The sequence below is a fragment of the Strigops habroptila genome, chromosome 4, assembly GCF_004027225.2.
Source record: "Strigops habroptila isolate Jane chromosome 4, bStrHab1.2.pri, whole genome shotgun sequence".
NCBI lineage: Eukaryota > Metazoa > Chordata > Aves > Psittaciformes > Psittacidae > Strigops > Strigops habroptila.
In genome coordinates, this window is record NC_046358.1 from 73,902,451 (window position 1) to 73,924,219 (window position 21,769).

At 38.9% G+C, this 21,769-nt stretch overlaps 1 protein-coding gene across 38 annotated transcripts in view; it reads right to left on the minus strand.

Moving 5' to 3' along the window:
* The window catches only part of RBFOX1 (RNA binding fox-1 homolog 1), a 1,252,174-nt gene that overhangs the window by 241,312 nt on the left and 989,093 nt on the right, over positions 1–21,769 (minus strand). For 6 of the 38 annotated variants that reach the window (XM_030482300.1, XM_032919868.1, XM_030482301.1 and 3 more), the window contains 2 exons: positions 13,937–14,091; positions 10,078–10,298 (listed from right to left, as the gene is read on the minus strand). The exons of 31 other annotated variants lie outside the window; for them this stretch is intronic. In XM_030482300.1, the coding sequence (XP_030338160.1) occupies positions 10,078–10,164 (87 nt within the window). In that variant the 5' untranslated portion in view covers positions 10,165–10,298; positions 13,937–14,091. The remainder of the gene's footprint in view (positions 1–10,077; positions 10,299–13,936; positions 14,092–21,769) is intronic. One more of the 38 variants, XM_030482302.1, reaches the window with a different exon arrangement.

Sequence of the window (21,769 nt, forward strand, 5' to 3'; positions counted from 1 at the left end):
ACCTCCAACGACTACTACGGACTCTTGGGGGACACTCTGCTCCGATACCAACTACGAACCCTGAAGGACTCCCACCGCCTCTGTCCATGACGATGGATCCCCGGGACACTGCTGGATCCACGGTGGTGACTATCTCTCCCTCTGCACCCCGAATTCTTTCTTCATTTCCATCCTTTTTTCCAATCCGTTCAATTGCTATTTCCTTTATTACAATATTTTCCCTTTTTTACAATAATTGTCTTTTCATAATAAACCAACTGATCAACTATGGTACTTGACCTCATTTGCATCTTAATTTCACTCTTGGGATCACTAAATAAACAGGGTCCAACACTCCAGTTTTCTCCCATCGGACTCTGATAGACATTATATGGAGAACTAAGGCCAGAGAAAAACAGGGAACCAGTATTTCCAGATTTGTGTCTCATTGCAGAAAATTAAACTAGACTAACAGAGGTTTTAGAGTTCTCTTGCAGATTTCAGCAAAAAGACTGACTGCCCAGCAACTTACAGATTCCTTTTACAAACTTGGCACAGTCTTTCATGTTATTAAAAGAGAGGCATTACACAACAGAAAAGCCACTCCCCTGCCCTCCTCCCCCCACCAAAAGAAGACTAATATGAAATACGCACTGACATTTTTAGGTCAACACAATCTCATAGCGTCTGTATCATATTCTGATGCAAGGAAAATAGTCAATCACTACTGAGCTAGCAGGAAGGCATGCTTTTCCAGAATAGCCAACTATAACAGGTTCAGTTACAATACAATATCACAAAATGTAAGAGCATTTGGTTCTCACCATCTTTTTCAATAGTAGATGCTATCATATCACTAGAAATGACAAATCCCACTCTCTGCATAATCATGTCGTAGATGATTTTAAAAGTCTGCAGGTCTACGGTGCTCTTCTCCCTTCACTACCAGTATACCACCTCTGAATTCAAAAAGTAACTCACATTTCAGACATAAGATGCAAAATATATCCCTGTAGTCATCATAAAGCTGATTACAGTGACAATTAGACTGAACGTGGAACATTACAAACCATAATATCACAAGCTTTTTAAGTCAGTTGGCAGCATAATACCAAATGCCATTCAGAAATCAGATTTCAAGTCTTCGCATCCCTGAAATGCATATGAAATTTTCTCATGGATTGAAAGTTTCTCTTAAAGATACAGTTTACAGCACAGTGCATTACAGCACAGACTCGGAGCCATCAGTCAGGTCTCCTATGTTTTTCACACAGTGACTCTCAAAAATCTACTGCAGATGAAAGTTCATGTAAACTGCCTTCTTTCCAAATCTGTGCTTCCCTGTTGGGAACATATTCAGCAGACTTGGCTTACTGTACAGGATGTATATACTGAGCTTAATTGTGCCTAACAATCGCCTTGGCCAGGGGAAGGCATTTTCAGATGGGAAATGTGTACGAACATCTGTTATGTTTCCCTATGCCTGATTTTAACTGTGCCTTCATGGAAGAAGGCATAAAAAAATCAAAGCACTAATTTCTGCAGCAAAATGACCCTCTACTCACTTCAGTCAATCCAGCACAGTATGTCAGTTAAGAATGGTACTCTGAGAATCCTGCAATGGATTTATTTCATTTCCTGTAACAGCAGTATTCAAAAGGCTCCAATACATTTTAACAACTTATGTCTACAAAACAAGTCACCACAGGAGCCTGCGAAGACACTGACCAATGTGACCAGTACACACTGACCAATGCAATAATGAAACCGATCCATCTATTCATTTTCTTACAGAATGATAAGTTTCAAAAACTTCTTTGAATCATTAACAATTAACCTTTAGAAATATTCAGAAGTAAATCCTTACAGACAATACTTGCCTTCATTTTATATTTAAGATTCTGAATGAATAAACAAAAGTGGAACTACCCAAAGCCATTTCTACAAATGCAGATTTTTTTTATTTTTTTATTTTTTTTAATGAATGGCAAACAAAAGAACAGATTTGATAGGGAAAAACAAGTAGGAAGAAGAATTTGCCAAAGACTGGCTGATCTTTTAAGAACTGGGCGTAACCCTGGCTGCGGTGTTCCAGTCTGCCTTAAACCCTTTTCTGTCACCTCATCCAACCAGTGATAACTGCTAAGTCCCTCCTTATTGTATTTAGGTAGTAAAAAATCAGATGGGTACTTGTGTCTTAAATGGAAAGAGAAGACAGAACACGGAAGCTAGATTTTTAATTTTATGAGCTGGTCATAGACAGGTTAAGGTATTTTCAAGACTTCAAGTTTGCTTTATTCTTGTTTTAGACATAAGGCCAAAAAGACAAAAAAGTATTCCAAATAGTGATTTTCAGAGCAATTCCAAGTCAAAGAGAAAAAGAACCTAATAAAGGTGAGCTTATTTCATTAAAAACAGGCTTTTGTGTATTTTTCAAAGTATTAAAAATTGATCTCCAGTATCTTTTTGCACAGACAAGATCTAATACATCAGAGAAAAGAAAATAAAATACTAAAAAGCTGGTCTGTCACTAAACCCACTCTCCTAAAAAGAAAAGAAAAGAAAACAAAACCCTGTACACATAAAATACATACCCAACTCTTGGAGCATAAGGAACCATTTTGCATAGAGGGATATATGGCATCAAACTTTCCTTCAGATACCTGAAGCAGCTCCCATCTTCAGCACTCAGTTCAGCATTCAACTGAGTCCAATCACCAGAGCCGCACTTACAGAGAAAAGCTATCTTTAGGGAGTAAGGAAGGACTTCTGAGGCTTTCTAATTCACTAAAACTCAGCATCACATTGAGGCTAGTAGGGAAAATTATTCATTCTCTATCTAGAAGACCATTCACAGATGCAGGAAGACCTGCTTTTCTTTACCTCTAGTCACCTTTTATTTCTCAACTAAATGTCATCTTCCCTGCTTTTGACCAACTATGTGGTTACAAAGTTTAAAAAAGCCTAACAGTGGGGGTGTTTTTTGTGTTTCGTTGGGGTTTTTTGTGTTTGGGTTTTTTTTAACTGTTCAAATCACTCTTTGGAATTCTTACCTATGTTCAGGTTCTGATTTAATATAATTCTAAGATCTTTCTCTAGGATGGAAGACAAGTAAAATATTTGGTAGTTCCCATTTTTCTCTTTCCTGTTCTCAAGCATTGACATGATTTGTTCACAAAGTGTTTGAAACAAGCTTGTATGTAGTACCACTGCCAGTAAAAATGAAGATAGCTGATGCATACCTGCACAGCTGCTGGTAACCTTAATTTTGTATTTAAGATTCTCTATTTGCATTTTGGCAGCCACTCTCTTCCCTGGGTTACATGGTTCACAGTTTACACATCTAAGATGGTTGGAGATGTTTCCCACAGCATTCTCCTGGAGAAACTGGCTGCTCATGGACAGGTGTGCTCTTCACTGGGTTAAAAACTGGCCAAATCCAAAGAGTGGTAGTGAATGGAGTTCAATCCAGTCGGTGGCTGGTCACAAGTGGCGTTCCCCAGAGCTCAGTACTGGGGTCAGCTCTGCTTATTATCTTTATTAATGATCTGGAACAACAACTGAGTTATCAGTAAGTTTGCAGATGACAGCAAGTTGGGCAGAAGTGTTGATCTGCTGGAGGGTAGGAAGGCTCTACTGAACGATATGGACAGGCTAGATCGATGGGATGTAGCCAACTGTATGAGGTTCAACAAGGCAAAGTGGCAGGTCCTGCACTTGGGCCACAACAACCCCATGTAACACTCCAGGCTTGGGGAAGAGTGGCTGGAAAGCTGATCAACAAAAAAGGACCTAGGGGTGCTGACTGACAACTGAACATGAGCTAGCTTGTGCCCAGGTGGCCAAGAAGGCCAACAGCATCCTGGCCTGTACCAGCAACAGTGTGGCCAGCGGGACAAGGGCAGTGATCATCCCCCCGTACCAGCACTGAGGATGCTGCACCTCAAGTACTGTGTTCAGTTCTGGGCCCCTCACTACAAGAGAGACATTGAGGTGCTGGAGTGGGTCTGAAGAAGGGCAACAAAGCTGGTAAAGGGTCTGGAGCACGTTGCATGAGGAACAGCTCTGGGAACTGGGGTTGTTTAGTCTGGAGAACAGAAGCCTGAAGGGGAACCTTATTGCTCTCTACAGTTACCTGAAAATCAGATGGAGAGAGGTTGCTGGTCTCTTCTCCCAAGTAACAAGTGACAGGACAAAAGGGAACGGCCTCAAATTGTGCCAGGGGAGGTTTAGGTTGGATATTAAGAAAAATTCTTCACCAGAAGGGTAGTCAAGCATTGGAACAGGCTGCTCAGGGAAGTGGTGGAGTCACCATCCCTGGACAGATTTAAAAGACATGTAGATGTGGTGCTCAGTGACATGGTTTAGTTGTGGGCTCAGCAGTTCTGGGCTAACGGTTGGACTTGATGATCTTGAAGATCTTTTCAAACCTAAATGATTCTATGATTTCCACAGGTTTAAACACTGATAACCGAAAATTTTTGTAAACAAAGAAACACAGACCACATCCATCACCATTACCACCACCCTGTATCTCCGATTAAAAGGACTTTTGATACGGAAGGGAGAAAAACTTTGCAACTCTTAAACTGAGAGAAGAAACTTGAGATATACTCAAGAATAGAACAAAATACACACTCAGATGAAAAGTGACTGCAGTAGTAAAACATGTTAGTCCTCCACTCACAAAGCGCTGGGAGTACAGTACTAGTAATAGGAGACCCATATCACCTGCTGAGAGAGAACACCACAATCAGGCCAGAATAAATCTGCATCTAAGGTAAGTCATCTACTTACTGCATTTCAAATAGGCAATTCAGGCAATGTAAGCAGAAATTATGCACTGCATTCCACTAGATCATAATCTAAAACACAACCAAAACAACTCTACACCACTTCAGGCAACATGGGAAGAATTAAAACCTCTCATCATTTCTATTTAAAATCCAGTACTCAAATAAAAACTTCTAAATTACAGAAGACTTTTTAATGTAAGGTCACACAACATATCCACAACATTTTCCAAAATTAGACTACCAGAAAGTAAGCATGAATTTGCTTAATACAGTAGCATCTACAAGTATTCTGAATGTATTCACTGCTAGCACTTCCCAATACAGCACTAAAATAAGGATTTTACAGACGGGTAAAGATGGAACTGTGAAGAAGTCTGCACCACTACTTTTCACAGCATATTCTAGGCAATTCTCTCAGCCTTAAAATAAAATGGAACTGTCTCCAGATTACCACTTTTCCAGTTGTCAGTCAAACACACTAGTTAACCAGTTATAGAAAATCAGATGCACAGATACAATTAAAAAATACGTATTATATAGAATTTAAGTTCATGAATTATGCAGTTATAATCACCAGTTTATTAAGAAAGTTAATCATCAACCATCTATTTCCTACTTTTCTTCTGCCTCGCCTTTTCCACCACACAAATAAATCAGCAAATGAAAGGAGAAAAAAGGGTTTAACTTAGCTGGCTGAAGTCTTTAGCAATGAACATAAGCTTAAACCTTCGGAACTCTTAAAGCTTTTTTGGTCACTATGCCAAAATAAAAGCATGCTTTAAAAAATACTAACCATATTAAAAAAAAAAAACCCCACCATATTTTTACTTCTGAAATTTAAGTAGCTCATTTTGTATTACATAGAACTGTCTCTCTATTTAGAATTTTCCACTAGTTTACAAAAAAGTCTAAGTAATTTCAACTTTAGTAATTTTTATAATAATGCATGTGAACTGTTCTTTCTCTGCTAAATGGAAATTGAGCCACCTAGACCAGCCATGTGATAAATACTTCAGCAACCAGCACCAGACATCAGATACGGCATTTGTGTTTTTAAAATATTTTATCATAATCCTAATAACTCCATGTATCCAGAGTAATTGCAAAGAATTTATATGCCTAAACCACTCAAAACCTAGAAAGATGAAGCTAATATGGAGACATTTAACTTATTATATATTAACATTATATATGTTTACAAAACATACTATTCTTACGAAATGTTAAAGTTGGTTTTTTGCTGCTGCTGCACTTTAATGATATAGAGAGCTTCGTTTCACTTGTGTAAGATGGTGCAGTAGCACACAGCCACAATTCTGGGCAACAGGACAATGGTCAAATACCTGGGCCAATGCAGATGGATTTTTTTCACGTCACACCCTACCAACTTCTTATCAGGACATAAGGGCTCCTCCATGGGAATCAAATGACAAAACTGGGCTATGAACCAAGGGCAGGATACAAAGTCTTTTACTGGATTGCCACCTAATCCCCTATGACATTTTTTTTAACTCTCCTGCGAGGAGAAACAGCATGACAGCTTTGACACCGAGGCCTTGCTGCCCACAGCACATGCAGTTGCTGGATTGCAGTACCTGCCTTGGTCCTCATGGCAGCGTAATTGTGACAGCCTGCGAAGCCACCAGCACATCTTTTGTGACAAGTCAGAAAACATCTCTCCACCCACATGAGGCATAATGCTATTTATGCATCATTTGTACTTTCATGTGATTTTTTTCCTCCTACAGTTTCACCCAGAAGGGAGAAGATATTTTATTTTTCTCATCAAAAATGTATTAAGAAATCATAGGCAATAATAACGCCATCATTCTAATAAGTTTTTTAAAGGTGTATTTATTTATTGGAAAATAAAACTAAGTTTGCAAGTATATTTAATAAAATTTGATACATTTTGATGTATCTGTAACTCTGAACAACTACCTCCTCTCTCTTCAAGAACACATGCATTCAATTTTTCATCATCTCTCTCAAACATATTGTCCTGGGTTCAGCTGTAGCAGTCATTTTTCTCCTTCTTAGTAGCTGGTGCAGTGCTGTGTTTTTGACTTTAGCCTGAGAACAGTGCTGATAACACACCGATGTTTTTAGTTGTTGCTAAGTAATGTTTACTCCAATCAAGGGCTTTTCAGTCTCATGCTCTGCCAGGGAGGAGGGGCACGGGAAGCTGGGAGGGAGCAGAGACAGGACACCTGACCCAAACTAGCCAAAGGGGTATTCCATACCACAGCACGTCATGCCCAGTATAGAAACTGGGGGGAGTTACCCGGAAGGCCCAGATCACTGCTCGGGTCGGGCTGGGAATCAGTCGGCAGGTGGTGAGCAATCGTATTGTGCATCAGTTGTATTTATTGTTTTCTTTACCTTTTCCCCTTTTAGTTTTATATTCTCTCCCCTTGTTATTTCCCTTATCATTATTATTATTATTGGTAGCAGTAGTGGTTTTGTATTATACCTTAGTTACTGGACTGTTCTTATCTCAACCCGTGGGAGCTACATTCTTCCAATTCTTGTCCCCATCCCTCCAGGAACGGGGCGTGGAAGAAGGTGGGGAGTGAGCGAGCGGCTGCGTGGTTCTGAGTTACTGGGTGGACTTAAACCACGACACATATGACCTCAGGAAGAGGAATACAAATCTTAGTAATACACGCAATTAGAAAACACACATGACTGTTTATCTGAAGTGTTTCTAGAGATGTATCCACAGTATATGCCCTTTTTCGTGTGTTCTAAGTTTCACACATTTCTGTACTCTGTAACAAGCAGGTGTGACAAAAGCAAGCGGAGGAGGTAGGATAGGGTTTACTGACGGATTTAGGAGGAGAGGCTGGAAAAGGCTGCACATACACAGCATAAAGTAAAATCACATACAGTGCTTGAAGGTGCAGAACCCCTGAAGACAAGCAGTCCTTCAGAGAGATCTGAGCTCTCTCTTGCTCAACCACGAAACACAAAACATGGAAAAAACCTGAAATGTTCCCCACATCCCTATGCAGTGCTCTACACTGTTCTTATACACAATCTTGGTGTAAATCCAATTGGAAATCATGGGAAATCCCTAATCAGAAATACATCTACTTTCTGCAGAAATCCATGCAAATAAATTGCAACTTTGTAAGTCTCTTAAAATGTTAAAACTGCCTCGTATTCGAAAATGCTTCAGGGTTGTGGCTCTCAACCTGCAACTGAGTAAAAAACATTTGCCTAATCAGTTTATCAAGGCATACGTTTGAAGAAAATTTCCAGTAAAGTTCTGAACATTATATAATTACAGCTTACAAGAGGATGATATAAATATGCCTATCAAGTGCCCTTTGCATTTTTTATTTTGGACACTAAGGTTTACTCTAAGAGACAAAAAATAAGCATTCTAGTACCATAAGCTGACTGCAGATACTGCAAACACAGATAAAAACTTGGGGTGAGAAAGTGGTTAAACCATTTAATGTTCTAGTTCACCCACTAAGACAGTAACTCAAACCTTTTGTTTCCAAAATGAAATTTTCAGGTATGACATTAGGGAGAGAGAGAGAAGAGACTAGAGAAGTATCCATACAAAGAACACCTATTCAACTGTACCTGTAAATATACCTATTTTTTCGTAGAACAATTCTGATTGCTTGACTATTTCAGACCTATGCTAATGGAGTAGCATAGGCCTAGATATATCTTTCTAATGAAAGAAAAGAAAAAAAGATTGAAATAAGGCATCCTGAATTTTCAAAGGGGCCTTTCTTCTAATCTATCTGCTTGGATAATGTGTCCAGAGTGGCATTTTGTAATGACAGCAACTTTCCAACAAATCAATAGTTATTTAATTCCCAACAAGCTCTCGAGTCCATTAAACCTGATTACATTCACCCATTTCAGTTGGGTGCAGTTATTTTTCCTACACCGGCACTTAATCTATAACAGGAACTTATGAGAACTTTCAAAAGCAATTTCAGCATCAATCAGCATGGAGTGAAAGGCACGATTTGCTTGTAATTATTTATTGGACAGGATGGCACAGGGTCTGACTGAGCTCCAGCATCCGACCTTCACCCCCAAATTCTAATGGATATGAAGGCCTACTTGATGTGTTCAAGTGTGCTACTGTGTCTCACTGCATTAAAAAAAAAAAAAAAAAAAGGCACCAGCTTTTTTTTTTGTCCCAGAAGACAGTTTTTCGATACCTGATAATGGCCACTGTGCAATGCTGTATTTCTATTTTAGACATCTGCGTCTGATATTAAGCCTAAAGTGAAGAACACAACTCAGTCTTCGATTACTGAAGGGACCTATATGGGAAAAAACCCTGTTTTGTGGTGTTACTGTCCCCTCTATGCCAGCTAGCAGTTGTAGTAAAGGAGTATAATGAAAATTCGCCTCTCCTCCACCCTTAATCTGACTGATCACTAGCATGACACAGAAATGCTGTAATACAGGTGCACATCTCACCCCTGTTCATGCACAATATATAACTACCGCCATTTGTAGGGTACACTGTTTTTTTAATTTTGTTAATGTTTGGAAATGGTATTTGAATTCTTTCTTAATGTCTTCTAATATTGTAAACAACAGAATACTTTTTGCTTAATTAGCATCTACACAATCTACTCAAAATCCTAAGTCTAGCAGCAGATAATTCAGTAGTACCACTTACTGATAAAAATAAAGTCAAAGCCAGACAACACAACATCAACTAAATCTAGTAATTGCCAGTTAACTTCTAAAATACAGAACTCTTGCCCTGAAGCAAGATCTTACACTTTCAGGGATCAAAAGAATTCATATGATGTGCATAAATATTCCGTGAAGGTGATAAATTTCTACACACACAAAAACACAAACCCTTTTTCATTCAGTGTGATGCATAACATATGAATTAATGCATATTTAACACTATTCATATTTGCTGTGCTAAAACACTTAACCTAAACACATAATGGTAAGTTACTTTGTCTTATGACCTGCCGTGGGAATGCTGACTCCCTCAGAAACCTAGAATGGATAGCAAATCCTCTGCCCTGTGGTCAACCTCGTGAAGCAAAGGCATGAATGTTAAACAGCAGACAAATCAATACAAGCAAATATAGCTCAACTACACCATTTATTCAGCCATGAGAGATGTCAATACACAGATTAGGGTGATCCATCTTTTTGATTTCCTACTGTCTTCTCACTGACTACATGAGAGCTTTTGCCTGTATTAAAAGTGTTTGCTTTCTCGACCATAAAAATTCCAATTATTACTCTAAGTGCACTAGAGTTAAGTTGCTTGTTGGAAGTGGCCTTGCATTACCTGAACAAGTCCAGCGAAGTATGGTGCTGCCGGCAGAATCATTGGCACTCCATATGGATGTAGCAAAACTCCTTGAGACGACAACATGGTTTAAGTGATAGTATTACTCCCACTAAAGCTAAACACATCAATTGAAAGTTAGGGGAAAATCTATATACCAACTTCTTCCAAACTCAGAGCTAGAACCAAATAACTTCTGTCAGGGGCAAAGCCCACATCAGCTGTAAAAAAAAGAAAAAAATTGACGTCAGCAACTCTTAATGTTAAAATTTTCTTCAGAGACAACAGATAGAGACAACAGCTGCAAACCTAACTCTACCAAAAAAGGAAGCTGCTATTTTGGGACCAACTTAAGTAACATGACTAACCAACTACTCTTTATCAGTTCAGATTTTTAAATACTATACACATACAGATTAAACTCTCTACAGATCTATGGATTAGAATTAATTTTCCTATTAGTTCTGGCATATACATGACAACAGTTAATATTAGAAGCCACTTACAAATAATCAGGCTTATCATGATTGCATAAATAAATGTTTCATGGTATTTATAAGCTGTTAAACAATATTAATGTGAGAGTTTAAACTTAAGTCTGTTACATTGGATACATACACTTTTTTTTTATTCATTTTCTTACTTACTTTGAATATTTGAGCTAACTAATGCAGGCTAACTACTTCTATTAGTGTAAATTATATTTTAATGGCTTTTCTAACCTTTCACATCATCTATGTTGTTACATTAATCGTAGCTTTTTAAAACAGAATGAATCTGACCTTTAGAGTATTTCATATCTGTTCTCCAATTAAACTTACACTCTTAGTAAAAAGAGACAAAAGAATGATATTTAGGCTGTTTCCCCCCCTAAACAAAACAGATTTGCTTTTTAATGCACTTGTAAGGCATTCTCCTCATTTTTACTTTAGACAAAACAAACTTAGTCAAACACCTGTTTCATATGCAATGGATTTTCTACTGCAGATATGACTAAAGACAAGAATTGCAATTGAGCAAGGCTTTTTTAATTTAATAAAAAATGAGTTAGCTGCTTAAAACTTCATGCTACAAGTGAAAAAAAAAAAAAAAAAAAAAATCCTCTCCTACAGTCTTTGAATAACCAGGGTGCTTCATATCACTAATTTCAGCTACTTGATTTTGTTGCAGAATTCCTTTTCCATACAACTAACTGCAGGCAAGATCTGATGCGCCCTTAGCAAGTTTGCCGACGACACCAAGCTGTGTGGTTCGGTTGATACGCTGGAGGAAGGGATGCCATCCAGAGGGACCTTGACACACTTGTGAGGTGGGCCAATGCCAACCTCATGAAGTTTAACCAAGCCAAGTGCAAGGTCCTACACTTGGGTTGGGGCAATCCCAGGCACAGCTACAGGTTGGGCAGAGAAGAGATTCAGAGCAGCCCTGCGGAGAAGGACTTGGGGGTGTTGGTTGAGGAGAAACTTAACATGAGCCAGCAGTGTGCACTTGCAGCCCAGAAAGCCAACTGTATCCTGGGCTGCATCAAAAGAAGCATGACCAGAAGGTCGAAGGAGGCGATCCTGCCCCTCTACTCTGCTCTTGTGAGATCTCACTTGGAGTATTGTGTACAGTTCTGGTGTCCTCAATGTAAAATGGACATGGAGCTGTTAGAGCAAGTCCAGAGGAGGGCCACGAGGATGATAAGGGGGCTGGAGCACCTCCCATATGAAGACAGGCTGAGAAAGTTGGGGCTGTTCAGCCTGGAAAAGAGAAGGCTTCATGGAGACCTCATAGCAGCCTTCCAGTATCTGAAGGGGGCCTACAAGAATGCTGGAGAGGGACTCCTCATTAGGGACTGTAGTGATAGGACAAGGGGGAACAGGTTCAACCTTAAACAGGGGAAGTTTAGGTTAGATATAAGGAAGAAGTTCTTCACTGTGAGGGTGGTGAGGCACTGGAATGGGTTGCCCAAGGAAGTTGTGAATGCTCCATCCCTGGCAGCGGTCAAGGCCAGGTTGGACGGGGTCTTGGGTGACATGGTTTAGTGTGAGGTGCCCCTGCCCATGGCAGGGGGGTTGGAACTAGACGATCTTAAGGTCCTTTCCAACCCTAACTATTCTATGATTCTATGATGTGATACTCAATTATTTAGTGTCACATTTTGACCACCTTGAAATGTTTTCAGTAATTGATTCTCATGTATCAAGGCAGCCATGTTACTCGATTCAGAAGTCTACCACCTTAGCAGCTGCATGCTGGCCCTCGTTACTATCCACCTTACACCATTAGTAACTTTAGATGTTGAACTGTGACCCTCTCTGATGCTCTTCTGAGAGACTGCCAATGAGGACAGCAATTGTCACATGATGAAGGGATGGTTACCTAGATCCATCTCCTGTTACAGAACTGATTGACTTCTATTGGGGATAATGCTGTTCACACTGCTTATCTGACTATGCTTACTTATTAATAATCATATTTCTTGCCCTTGTCTTATTAAGGAACAGAACCCTGCAGTTGAATTAAGCACACAGTAGGCTGACAAATCGTGGGTTCTGCCAAAAGATTTTCATAAATTCCAACACAAGTTATTACTTTCATACAGAAATATATAAACAAAAGGTATGCATGAGAAAGAGACATGCCATTATAATTAACTTAAAAAGTATTTCTTTTGTTTAGGAAAAAAGTTAATTTTAACTGTTACCTATTTGCTTAGTCTAAAAGAGCTGCATTTCAAGAGAAAGGTTTCTTTCAGCTAGGAATGGAGATTGTAACATGGATTCTGCAAGCTTTATTCCAATGACACCAGGAGGACAACTGACACAAATAAGGATTGTCAAATTGCTCTATAAAACAGCAATTTTCTTGTTTCGGCACGTACATATTTGATAAAATGTTAGAAAACCTAAGGAGCAAGCTCATTTTTGTACAGGGAAGCACAGGCTCAAAAAGAAGCTCTTTTGTGATCTGTTTTGGGACAGGTTTTGCTTAACATTTTCATTAATTATTTTGGCACAAGGCAACATGCTGACGAATTTCCCTTATGACATAAAATTGGAAGGCACTGTCAAAACTGACAAGGATAAGAATATTATGTAGAAAGAATTGCTCAACCTTAAGGATGGTGTTAATAGAAATGGATGAAATTCAATAATACAAAACATAAGGTCATGCTTCTAATAACAGAGACTTCAGCTCTAAACTCAGGAGGAAGAGAAGCAGGACTTCATTGCTCCTAGTGTGATGCAAATACAAAAAGGCAAATTATCAGGTTTATTTCTCAATTAATTTCTTAATTTCTTAGAGATACTTCCAGTAGCATACAGCTGTCTTCATCGGGGGGGGGAGAGAAAAAAAGTCAAATTCAACTACAACAGCTGTAGAGAAAGTAATTTTTGTGTTGTTCAGGGGAATGCAGCTGCTATGTTGTAACAGGAACCTAAGAAAGTTTGATTTGTTTATCCTAGCAAAACAATCTGTGAATGGGGAAGAAAACAGTAGGAGGAAGAGACTGTTTAAACTAAAGACAATCCTGGCACACTAAAAATTAAGGAAAAAATAGTTAAGAATAGATGTGGACTAAAATTTTTTTTTCAAGTTAATTTTTTTAAGTATTTTGGTGTTGGTTAAGTGAGGGTCTAGAACAGCCTTCCAAGTTAAAAAAAACAAAGACTAGCTTACAAAAAAAAAATTATTATGCCAGTAGTAGTGATAGCGTGAACTCAGAAACTTACAGGAAGACCCTTCCAGTCCTTTGCAAGCAGTATAAACATTCAAGAATAATGAAAATACCAAATCTCTAAAAAGCATTTATATTTACTACATTGCAGATTATAATATATAAAAATAAATTTTGAAAGTAAAATGTAGTTACCTGTTTTAACGAAAAGATGCTTTGCTTGCCTCACTATAACAACATGCTTCTAAATGTATAGGTGTATGGCACTCCAAATCCAAGCTCTGACTTTCTGGTTGGGCTCTTTGATGATGTCCCATGTGTGCACCAGCTACCTAAGTTCGCACAAACCTCTGTGAATCAAAACCACAGAAGTACAATACAGCTTTACTTGCATCTCCGCCCCATGCCAAATTCTGAACTTAGCCAATGCAACTACATCAGGTTCACTAGTTTATACCAACACAGTTGTTCTCCCTCCCAGCCACGCAAAAAGGAAATTGGTCTCAAGTTTTACAGTTCACTGCTAGTTAGCATTAACGGTCACTCCTGTTCTGCAAGAATATACTAAATACATGAAATTTGACCATGAAGAGTACTGAGGACTCAGAGAATAAGCCAAAAGAGTATTAAATATACTAATAATTTTGTTTCACGTTAGCAGGACCTCTAGCAAGATTTAGGTTAAGCATGGGCCTAAGTAGTTTTGCAAGGACAAAGCCAGAATGGTCAGTACCATGCACATCAATCACCTGTCTGAAGCCACTGACGGTGACTGTACTTACTTCCTGCCTACTCCAGGATTCTTACTCCCCGCAAAAAATTGAGGGGGGGGGGGGGTGTGTGGAAAAGGGGAGCTCATCTATTTTAAACAACTATACAGCTTTCACTTCCATTACATTCTAGAAAATTATAATGCTGTTAGAAAAAATGACATGCTAAGGCATTTTCAGTATGCTAATAGAGGACATGTTTCTTTCAGCTACCTGTTTCCAAACCCTGGGGTTTTTTGGTTTGTTGTTTTGCTTGAGGGTTTGCGTGTTTTGTTTTAATTAAAGATTTTCCAGGATTTTCTGAAACTGAAAACTGATTTTAAAAACAGAAGACAGGAGAAAAGAACAAGAAAATAGACAAAAGCTAATTTTGTATATAAAATACATACAAACACAAAATATACAATCTTGTTTCATTTCCGCAGAATTTTGCTGAAAGGCAGGCATTACTTATGAAAAGCAGGTTTTAAAGGTGAACCACCACAGGTTAAGCAAGCTAAGAAAACATTAGAAGGTCACAAAATACAGAAGTATTTCAGGCCCAGCAGTCTAACACCATCATCTCATGTTTTAGCACAGAACTGAAGCTACTGACAGTAGTGCTAGTGATTTTACTAAGGACTTGCTAAAAAGTAATTTGAAATGGGAAGGAACTGAAGACTGCTGTACAGTACAGATGCACATAGAAAGCAAGCCAGAAAGATGCCTGAAAACTGGGCTACACGCTCAGGCCAAAAAACCTGAAATTATGCAAGACAGACCAAGGTTTTGATCTCACTTACATATAATACCTAAATGGCATATATAGACAATGATCAAAATATTCCCCCAGACAAAAGCAGATGCCTAGTTTTGCTACGGCCATGCTCCCTGGAGAAGGCAGATCCCTGCAATGCAGTCATCAGCCAATCAGTGATGTACGCTCTAACTGGATCCTGGCAAAAGTAATCTATTTGGAGCATCTTTCTGCCAAACAATTTGCTCTTCCTAATGCCTAGAACTAGTTCAGAACACCACAAACAATGGTTCCTCCAAGTGCTATACAACACCAACAAACTTCAAATGATTTCTACTTCCTTCCACACTGGCCCAACTTTCTCATCTCACAGATCATAAATAATTCAGGGACCACTTTGGCACCCTCTTCATGGTTTATGCTATATCATATTCGATTCCTTCAAGCTCTTTTTCAAGTCTCCCATTTTCTGGCCACCCTTCCTATTCTCCAAATGTTCTCCATTTTCTCATTAAGATTTCTCAGTGGTTTTCTGTAAAGGAAAATCCAGAACTGAGAGGATAAAGCAGTTTCCAAGCCTCCTGGTAGTTTCCATCACCCACAGTAACTTCATATTGGTGTCCCTAAATTATTACAAGACCAGTACCATGCGTGCTCCAAAAGAGAAGGTGAGCTGCCACTGATTACCACTGCCTGAGGTGTTAAATGAAATATCGGTATGTAGAAAAAGCTGTCCTGCATGTCTTCACACCCCCCCCCACCCACTGTGACTGCTGCTACTTTTATAACTACTACACTTCCAAAAGAGTATCTTCCAAAGACTATTTCCATGTTTCTGCAAAAACAATTTGGGACCCAAAGGCTCTTCAAAGTCACCAGAGGCGCTATCCAGACTTGATCCCCGTCCTCAGCTGCTGACTCTATTCCACTCTTGTAAGTAAAGCTTTAAGTACATGTAGGAGCTGTTTATGCCAAGTATCAATTTCCCAGCCAACCCCTAAGCTAGTTAACAGCAGAACCAAAATACAACAGGGACACTTTAATGACTTTTAAAGTAGAAAATATCACATATACGAATCAAAGGTATCTACTGATCTCTTACTGATATCAGTATGGTGGATGTTGTAAGAGTTTGTAGACTTTTATTAAGCATCTCAGTTTATACTAGTATATAGGGCAAGGATTAGAAACTGCTTACAAGTGCGAAAGCCCATCGTTTTCAAGCTTGTGGAACTCTTGTGGGATACAGCACATTTGGTATTAACATATTTTTCTTCTGAACTTAAAATTTCTATCTGAAAATTACATTAGCTCTTAGGAGCCAATTAAAAACTAGCTGCAGTTCAAGATGGAGCTAGCTGATTCTTTCAACCAGAAAGTAACAGTGACTCGGTTCCACTAAAGTTTGACTTTCTAGCCTTTTTCTTTTAAATATCTAATGGTGGCAAATTTAGAGATTTCAAAGGTAGAGATAAGTAATTACAATACTGCTGACTAGAAAAGCCTCAGAGAGAATCACCTCACGCAAAAAACATAGGGAGCATATTTGGGAAACAATTTGTAGGCCTAGAAAAATCCAGGCTTTCACATTATAGGCCAATTGGTCTTACGTTACTTGAAGTGCAGTATCTTGACAAATGTTGTTCTCTGAGCATATGGCCATTCCTTTTTCTTTGGTTTGACTAACCAAAGTTGGTTAGTTGTTAGTACTGTGCAGTGATTCACCCACTGCTCTAGTATCTCACTGGCTAAAGAATGGCATGTTTACTTTGTGGTTTTTCTGGAATGCTCCCACAAAGACCACTTCTCCTTTCCTTGCCTGGGCCCACAACACATCCTTTTACTACCTCAGCAACTATATGGTACTTGTCAACACCTTCAAGTGCTCACTTCAGCGTATTCCTACCCAAACTACCACTGTGACCAACTCCAAGATTGATAGCTTCTTTATATTGCCTTGAATATTATACCCCTTCACCTCCCAACCACAAAATGACATCAATGCTTTCTCCCATGATTTCCAGATACCAGGTAAGACTTACTATAAACATTTAATGAAAGGTTTTTTTTCAGCCCATAAAACCTCCTCTTGCCAGAATACCACATGAAAATGTTGACTGGGGGATGAACTGACTGCTGAGTAGCATGATGACCAATACCCCTGTTCCTCTGCAGGTCAACTGTATGTTCATATCCACTTAAACTATATAAATTTCTTTTGAAAAGAACTGTGTCTGCTATAGGGAGATCTCCACCTACGACAGTAATGCTGAAGAACACACACACTCATAAGGTATACACCTACTTAGCTCCACCTTTTCAGGAACACGTGAAGGCAGAGATTTTTACATTGTCCTCTTCTCCATCCTTAGAAGCCTTCAGTTCCTGCTTAGCCTACATTGCTAGAGGTATATATTTGTTTCCTGATAGCAGACAGAATGATTTACCCTTCAGTGAATCACAAAACACATTTACTTATGCAGGGGAAAAAATGTATGCTAGAGAGAGGAAGCAGGTTAAAAAAATGCAGTTAAGGGATGCCTCTGTGGCTGGACTTCCCTTTGGCTACCACAGAAACATAAGGATCTGTCATCATCCATACATATCATGGCTCAAAACCAGGGAACAATCTGTGAACCACTACTCCCTGAAAAAAAAACCAAAACACAACCAAAAATCAAACCAAACAAAGAGCTGTAGGCGCCTTTTGACTTATCTGTGTTTTCATATGAATTAGAAAGATTCTGAATCACAACCAGATTTCTCTTTCTTGTGCCAGCATTCATATCAAAATTAAAGCAGGATGAATCTGGGAACTTTAGTTATTTGATGTGCTGGGCACTGAACTAGGAAGAAGGATAACATTAGCCTATCAAGAAGTCACACAGAAAATCACCTTCTAAAAAAGTGGTGCAGCACACATGCTGATGCAAGCCACTTTTACAGTTCCATTTGTGAAGGGAGTTTCTCTGTATCCTATTGTCCTGCATCACTCTGAAAAGTTAGCTGCAGATCTGAAGGAAAATACTATTGCTTTAACTACCAAGAGTTGATTTTGACATGTGTGCATAGCTACTTATTCACAACATCAAAGATGTGATGCAAATATATTCTCTTTCTTATGAGCATTACATTGCTTTCCTTTTCTTACAGAGTTCCATACTGGCTTTTATTAATAATTACTATTGGCTGGATTGTGTCCCAAATCCATCGTATTTCCACCACTGACTTATTTGAGAATAGACTCTTTTCCATCTCCAGGCTACTTCAGATATCTTCCATGACTCTGCTCTTGAGTTTATCTGCCATTTCTTAAAAGTTGAGATAAGCCTCCGATCTATGTGAAGTTAAGCAGTTTTGAAAATTCTGTATGAATGTAGAACAGACACTTTCAAGATCTCGTGTTTGTTTGACATCACAAAGCTACACAGCCAAACTACTGAAAATGACATGTATCTTCCAGTGGCATAAATGATAAGCAATACCACATACATCTTGATTTTTAAGAATGTCAGACTATACATATGTACTTCACAAAATATGAATTACTATCATACTTTCACATATCTCAATCTCAATTCTCATTCATTTATTCTTCTCTTTCATGTGCTGGATAAAAGATGCCCAAGAAATATGTAATTTTTCATGTATTTTGCCAACAGGGAGGAGCAGGCTCTAATCTTCCCCTTGGAGTGCATTCATTTGCAAATACAGACCAGCAGCAACAAAATAATAGTTTTCTTGCAAATCAGGAATAGACTGACTTCTAATCAACATCCACTCTTAATGAATCCCAGTGACATACCCGAGCAATGCCATGCCAGTTCAGCACCCATTCCACACAGGATTTTTGCTAGTACTTGAGCACACCACCAGTCTCACCCCGTATCGTTCATGGTTGTTGTTTTGTTGATGCCAATATGCATAAAACAGGATCTCAGGAATGTAACAGTGTATTCTAGAACAGACAAGCCACCTCCCTGTCAGTGTTATCTTTTGTTTGCATGGAGATGATAGATAGCCACGTATTTTTATTGCCAAATCTGGTCAAACGGACTTCTCTATTGCTGAAGTCAGGTTCCTCTGACAACTCTATCACAGGAAGCTATGACTTCTTCTTGACCCCAATTCGCATGTTCATTACTCATCAAAGTACAGTTTTCATTCGCTTCCCTTGGGAAAAGCAGAGTATCACTGTGAGGATCTCTCAATACAGCTTCACCCCCTTAACACACTCGGGATTTGCTGACAAGTAACAGCTACTCATTCCCCTGAGTAATGTTCATATTAATAGGACTGCATGGTGAATCATGAGATGGTATTAAATCATGCCTCCTGCCTGTATAAATACATCATTCAAGCACCCTACTGTGCCAAATGCAATGGTTTGATTGCAGAAACCAGCATAGGGTAGATATCCTAAGTGAGCAGGGTGCCTTGGAGAAATAACCTCTTCAAACCCTAAAATAATAAAGACCCTACAGGACTTTAAAAGGATAAGAGAGAATGTCTGTTCACAACTGACAAATTTCATATTCTCCAGAGATAAAATATCAAGACTGGAAGGCATTCAGTGTAATGCAAGCTCTAAGTCAGCTCTATTCAAAAGATCAGCAATAGTTTTTAAGTACTGAAGTTTAGCCAAGAACTAGATGCTAGGAGCATCTGAGGCAGGCAGGATTTGGCTGCAAGCATTAGACGGCACAGTAGATAGGAAGTTTGCCTCCAAATCTGAATACCACAAAGTTAAAAAAGCTTTTTCAACTTCTTTGCTACTTTATGTCTGAAGTCAATTCAGTCTCGTAGGTATCTCCTAATGCAACTATTTGGAGACACACTTTATCCCACATTCAGCAATTCAGGCACCACTCTTCAGCTCAGCCTGATGTCTTACAGGTAGCTATTCTCCAGGCTGACCCAGCCAACAGATTACATGGCAGAGGAGTACCTGCCTTTTTCTCAGAGGGGTCAGATCTCTTCTTCCCACAGCCTGAGGGTCTGTGACTGAGGCCCTGACAAGGTGAGGGGAATTGCTCTGGTACTCTCTACAGGCATCTTGACGCAAACAGCTAATACACAGTAAAATTACTTTGAAATAATAAAGTTCCTTGGATTAAGCTTCAACAAAACTTCCTGGTAATACAGGAAATAGATGTCACCTTAAAGAATCACATCACGCGTTTTCTTTCCTCCCATCCCCCAAGACCTCTTAGACAATATTCTACTTATTTATTATGCATTCCAGTCCTAAGTAACTATTCTATTAAACAGGTGATTTTCTTCAGCAGCCATGGTGGATACTGAATTCATGGCAAATACTTGATTTCTAATCTTTCTCACAACAACTTCCTGAGGACAATGTAAACCTTTGGGGACCGTGCTATTGATCCAAACAACATAGGACAGAATTAGCACTTAAGAACAGAAAAATATAACAATTTTGTATCAATGCCTTTCCTGTCCTCTACTTATAGAATCATAGAATGGTTAGGGTCGGAAAGGACCTTAAGACCATCTAGTTCCAACTCCCCTGCCATAGACAGGAATGCCTCACCCTAGACCATGTCGTCCAAGGCTCCATCTTTTACTTTTGGTTAATTTCATTTTATATTAGAAGGGAATAAAGAAAGGATGGCCTTTTCAATCTCACCTTCATTTAGGTTTTAATCAACCTTTGTCAGTGCCCTTGGAGCACACCAGCCAAGGACTGGTGTAAATTTGTGCAGAGAAGGAAAACAGCAGAGGATTACTTCTATTTTTATTGAAATCAGTACTTTAGCTGACATTAAGGTTAATAGTTGGATATGAGTAAGATTTTCTTACTGCAAGAAATAAGACAAGAAGTAGTCCTAAGACCTGAGATATGCCCAGTTCTCCTGCAATGCAACATAGGAGGATCAGAAACCAAAAACTTAACTGAAACTCTTTGACAAGAGCCTCTTACCTTTTCTCAATAGTCATTTGTCCCTAACCAGAAGACATGCAACCCACGATACTGTTGAGTAAAAAAGCAAAACACCAAAATGCACATTATTGAATATCAGGAACAAATGAAAACAAGAAATTTAATATTTCCCTACAAGTTTTGACTTGTGTTGCTCAACAAACATGAACTGCACTGGAAGTTGATATTCTGTTGCTCCCACATTGCTTTTGCACATCTGGATTGTAAGTGCTATTATTGGAATATCTCTCTGGTATTGCAATGTCAGAAAACTGCTACGTAGCTGCTTCTACAGAATTGTCAGATTTCAGACTAATTAATGAGTCAACCGGGATTAGTGAATTCTTACAGAAATTATTTTCAAAGGTTCTTATAATTCCCTTTATTTTTTTCTTAACGATAGGTTTCCATCACAGCCTGCTTCCTCAGACGCTTGAGTCATCTAGTACTAGTGCATAAGCAACGGAAGTTCAAAACTTTTGTTGTTTACTAATCTATTTGGCCATTTGCGGTACTAGTAAAAAAAAGCTACATTTCCTGAATTCTTACCCTCTGTTGTTCATTCCTGATTAGCTTTT